The following is a 5,253-nucleotide window of genomic DNA, read 5'->3' on the forward strand; positions in this document are numbered from 1 at the left end:
TCATGTATCAGGCAATAGCAAAGCTAGTATTGGTCATCTAGGAGTATTGATATTTACCAATAACAGAAACTAATAAGCTTTGATCAGGCGTATGTCACATTCATTAATATCCATCCACACTAATGTTGTGTGATATAGCGGTTTCTCATCACCGCAGGAGAGGGAGACAGAGAGGCAGAGATAAACATTTCCCCCGATACACATTTTTGTTTCATAGGTGCTTATGTGGGAAATGTGAGGCCATGTTGACAGCTGAGGAAAGTCAGTGCTGCAGGGAGGTGGAAGCATACTGTGCCTAAGTGGAGAATGTCACCCCAGACTTGATGTGCAGTGTCTGACTCTGCACCCAGGCTTTGAGGCTTGCTGTCTGAACCCGCATGTGCTACCATGTTGAAATCCATCATATCACCGGGATGATAATCCTCCAGTCTAAAGTGAACGCTACACACTACCGCGTTTTTTGAAGCAGACGCAGAGGCCAAGTCCCATCTCTTCACCTGCACAAAAAGCACCCAGGCACGGGAGATGGCAGTTTGTGCAACCTCCACAAACACAATAATTTACCATGACGATGATAAATTTAAATACAATAACAAAACGAAAACACACTGAATCACAACCACTCCTACTGAATACCAATCTACTCTGCCGAGCCAACGCAGAACCCGGCAAACGACTCCCTCTCATGGCGTAATATGACGTGATGTTGAAAAAAAACGATGTTTAAAAACGGTCAAGGAAACTGTCACTTTTTCTACTAAATTTGTGCCTTTGCATCTTGTAAAAACATTTTAAATCCTGCATTAACTTTTTCATGGTATTTGCATAAAAGGTTATATATTCATTTTGTAAAAAAAAAAAAACCCAAAACCTGCAATATGCCCTTTAAGTGTGTAATTTCTGCATCACTAGTAGCACAAAATGGAATTGCAAAATTACTTATTTTATCAAAATGGTTTCCTGAACACAAAACTCCCTGTGATTTCCGTTGGATGTGCCAGTGTCAGGTTGGGCAAGACGTTCAAACAAACCGAGCAATTACTTGCAAGTGCCACAGAGACACAGTGTTAGGTGTCTCTGGGAGGAAGTATTTCATTATTGGGGGAAAGAACACCTCTTTTCCAATAAAAGTATCTCAGCAGATAGAAAAGCCAAGATAAGTTGACATTAAAGTGAAGTTAAACTTGCTTAAAACATTTTTTTTTTTTAAATAGAATTTCTCCTGGAGGAACAATCAGTGAAAATCTAGAAAGAGTTCAGTGTCCAAGAACATCAACACATCCATTAATAACTTTGTTGATAAAAATACATTAAATCAGTGACCAGGATCACATAAACTCAGTAAATACCTGCTAATAGTCAAGTCAAGTCAAGTATATTTGTATAGCGCTTTTCACAATACAGATTGTATCAAAGCAGCTTCACAGTATTAAATTAAAATAATACAACAAGGTTTGTTTCTAGTGGAATTTATTGATTGATAAAATTAAATTAAATATCCCCCAAATATCCCCATAATATCACTGCTGACGTACCTGGACATGTCTGGCAGAGTTCAGAGTTGAGATGTGTGGTCCAGTTGGTGAATGAAGAAGTCACCACACAGCTGTAGGAATCATCCAGACACTCAATCTCCAGAGGTAGAGAGAGACTGATGCTGAGATCAGACGCACTGATGCTGGACAATACACTGATTCCTTTGTACCAGGAGAGAGTCACATCACTCACATTCACCACTGAACACAGCAATGAACATGATGATGATGATGATAATGATGAACAGTTTGAAGAGTTACTGCTAATGACAGGCAGAGGAGCTGAAAAACATGAAAGAACAGAGAGAATAAGAATAAATTATGAGGCCATGCATGACCCACACTCCACAAAGCACAATGCAAAGAATCAAATGAATAGAGACAGATCTTAACACCGTGTGAGATTCAAACCCACAACGCAATGATTAAGAGCCAACGTCTATCCACTGACCCACACTTCCAACAACTTTCAAAACTGGCATATGCAGTTGAGAGTCATTACACATAAGCACTGCTGTTGCTCTTGCTTCTTAAATAAGAAAAATTATTTCAAGTGGCTGTAGTGCTGATAGGATACAGTCTCACATACACACAGGTATAAACACATATACCAAGTTTAAATACAAAGTATTGCTAAGAAACATCCTGACTAACTTTGCTTTGGTGTGGAACCAGAATGATGTTGATTAATTTTTTTTTTTAAATCAGTCTGGACAAAACAGGAGCAGGGGAAAAAAACATTAACATCCAAAAAAGGCAACAAATCAAAGTGTTTTAATGTAATTAGAATATTTATAGGCTAGGTTATTAGCTTTGAAATATGATGAGTCTGGTGTTATGAGACAGACTGACACAGACCCCAAAGTTGGTCTGGAGAATTTTCAGACCCTCATTAATCATCACACCAAATTTCACAGCTTTCATCAATATGATTTTTGGAGCTGCTATAAACTCTCATGGCAAAGTTTGGAGAATAATACAAATGCACAAATGTGTCTTTACTTTTGAGGAGACCAAAATAGTTAATCTATCCCCTTCAGATCCTGATCACCACTGAAAGCATTTTAACAAACTGCATCATGTCCAATGCAAGGACATGTCCCCCATTTTTATATTTCATAAGATCTATACATGAACAATGACAATAAAGTTGAATCATCTTAATTATAACAATAAAATGGCACTTCTGTAATATATAATAGAGTGAGCTGTATTTCTCTACTCACCATAGACAGTAACAGTGAATCTGTATGTAGATGATGAGCTGCTGAGACTGATCTCAACTTCATAAACTCCAGCATGTTCAGTTCTGGTGTTCATGATGGTCAGAGATCCAGTCTTCTTGTCCAGCTTCAGTCTGTCTCTGAATCTCCCATCAAGAACATCAGGGATTGTATTTTTCACTCCATCAGTTTTAGCTATAAGAGGCCCGTTAGATCCAAATCTCCACAGTATCTCATCACCTGTCTGTATTTCAGTGAGACTAGAGTTTAGAGTGACTGAATCTCCCTCCATCACTGACACTGACTTCACTGCATCTGTGTCAGCAAACACTCCTGAAGAACACACAGAAACAGTCTCTCAGTCACACATTGTTAAAATTAAGCTTTAACTGAAGTTTAAAGTAGTTTTGAAATGATTACAAGCTTTGAGAAAGTAGAAAGATAGAAACAGCATCATGGGAAATAAATTGCAGGGTGGAAAACACAGATATCTGAGTTTACACACCTTCACATTGTAAACTCGCACTCGATCGGTCCAAAGCCGGCATCCGACCAGCGCGGAAGGTCTCTACGTGTTACTATCTTTTCTCGTGGCAAAGTATTTTTGATTAAATGCAATACACTTGAATATGTATTCTCTCGTTATTTCATCTGACTCCATAAATGAAAAGGTTTGTAATCATATCTGTGCATTATTAAATGTGAGCCAATGTTTGACTATTCTTTCTAACTCTTTAATGAAAATAAAGTCAAAGTCAATTAGAATCATCAAATGTAACAATTTATTATGTCAGGTAAATGTATCATGCCAATTTCATAATTAATTCAAAGATAATCGATACAAAACATAAATTGCTCTGGAAATAAAGAGAAGAGATGCAAACCCAACATTAAGAAATACATGAAGCTGAGAGTCTTACTCTCAGACTTATGGCCTAATCTGAAATACAGAAGGCCCAGAGCCCCTTGCTGCATTCCATTATATAGACAGAAACTTCTTTCACATGGAAACATTTGCTAACAATGGAAATTTGCATTCAGAGGTTACACCTTTTGGGTGTAGGGAGACCATTTGTCTAGAGACCACCTTCCTTTGTGTGCCAGTTATCTCTAAACTCTTAAAAACCTTATTACCTTTTGTCTTACTTATTTGGAAATTAGACATTTGTACCAGTCGCACTGAGACATTTCAAATGATACCAAACATATATAATACTCGGTGAAAATCATTCACATTAAACTATATATTTTCTTGGGTATATATTTTCTGAGCGTGAGAGAAGAGGGAATTAAATGTAGATTAGGATGATTCGGAGGTGAAACTTTCGTCTCGATAGTGCACAAGGGGGAGTCCAAATGTTAATTTCCAGAGAGGTCCTTTGTCCTCTCAGGGCCTCAAGTAGACTGCCTGGCATTTATCTAATTTCTCAAGTCTTACAGTTATTTCAGTCTTACAACATAGTTTACATTGCACGTTTTGGTTTAGTGTTATAAGTTCCATAAGTAAACAGTTAGAAAATATCTCAGTTTTTATTCATTGATGGTGGAACTGTTAATTAGAGCTCCACACAAATAAAATCCAACTATAAATCATAAAACATGTTTATAACTCACCAACCAGACAGCAACAGCAAAAACAGTAAAAAGCAAATGTGTAAAACATTTTCTTCAGCAGTTCATTGGTCTGAAATAGGTACACTTAAGTATCTGAGCGCGTCTGCTGTGAAGATGTGTAGATAACAAGCTGTTAACAGTTTAAACTATTCTGTTAACTTCCGCAGAACTGAATTAGGCCACACCCCTTCAACCACAAGCCCTCTCGAGAAGCAACGCACTGCAGAGCAAATGGAGCTTACGGTTAGCTCCTCCTCACTAGACGTCTAGCGTGGAGGAGCAAATGTAATGTGGGCCTAATGGGTGGAGCTCAAATATCCAATCACACCCTAACCCTATCCAACTCTATCCCTCCACCCCAATAGACCTCCAGAGAGAAGGAACTGATTCATTTGACTCTGCTGTCAGCCAATCAGAGTGCACAAAATGATTGACAGGTAAGAGAGCCTTCAAGTTTTCTGATAAAAGGCTCCCACATTAATTATTATTTTTATTTTATTTTCTGTTTACAGGCTGTCATAGAGACAGGTGTCAGGACAACAATTTCAGTGATAGCTGGCTAGTAGGTACAATTTATTTTATTTCAAAGAAAAAGATTCAATAAATATCTTAATCTCTTATAGCACAAGAGTTAAGGATCATTCACTGACAATGCTGTTGTTTCTAAGTTTCTATGATCTCTTTCTACACTCCCACTTGTAATCGTCACATCTTGTGCTGACCCAGCCGCACAGCGCAGAAATATTCATAACTCTACATACACAGCTGAATATATATAATTGGATTTGCCAGATGCTTGCACGCTGTAGCTGATTACATACTGTACTTTTTAATAATTTAAATGTATATAACTTTTCATAAAATCCATTCACTCCTTTTGT

General features: G+C 37.7%; 2 protein-coding genes across 2 annotated transcripts in view; both read right to left on the minus strand.

Annotated features, from left to right (window-relative positions):
• Positions 1 to 5,253, minus strand: part of LOC309475975 (uncharacterized protein) — a 150,842-nt gene that overhangs the window by 29,523 nt on the left and 116,066 nt on the right.
• Positions 1 to 5,253, minus strand: part of LOC309476167 (uncharacterized protein) — a 36,327-nt gene that overhangs the window by 738 nt on the left and 30,336 nt on the right. The window contains exons 3-4 of one of the 2 annotated variants that reach the window (XM_082139403.1): positions 2,762 to 3,091; positions 1,536 to 1,817 (exon numbers count right to left, since the gene is read on the minus strand). In XM_082139403.1, the coding sequence (XP_081995529.1) occupies positions 1,536 to 1,817; positions 2,762 to 3,091 (612 nt within the window). Of the gene's footprint in view, positions 1 to 1,535; positions 1,818 to 2,761; positions 3,092 to 5,253 lie in introns of those variants that run through there. The other variant, XR_014197945.1, reaches the window with a different exon arrangement.

The sequence above is a fragment of the Leuciscus leuciscus genome (assembly GCF_965113295.1).
Source record: "Leuciscus leuciscus genome assembly, chromosome: 15".
NCBI lineage: Eukaryota > Metazoa > Chordata > Actinopteri > Cypriniformes > Leuciscidae > Leuciscus > Leuciscus leuciscus.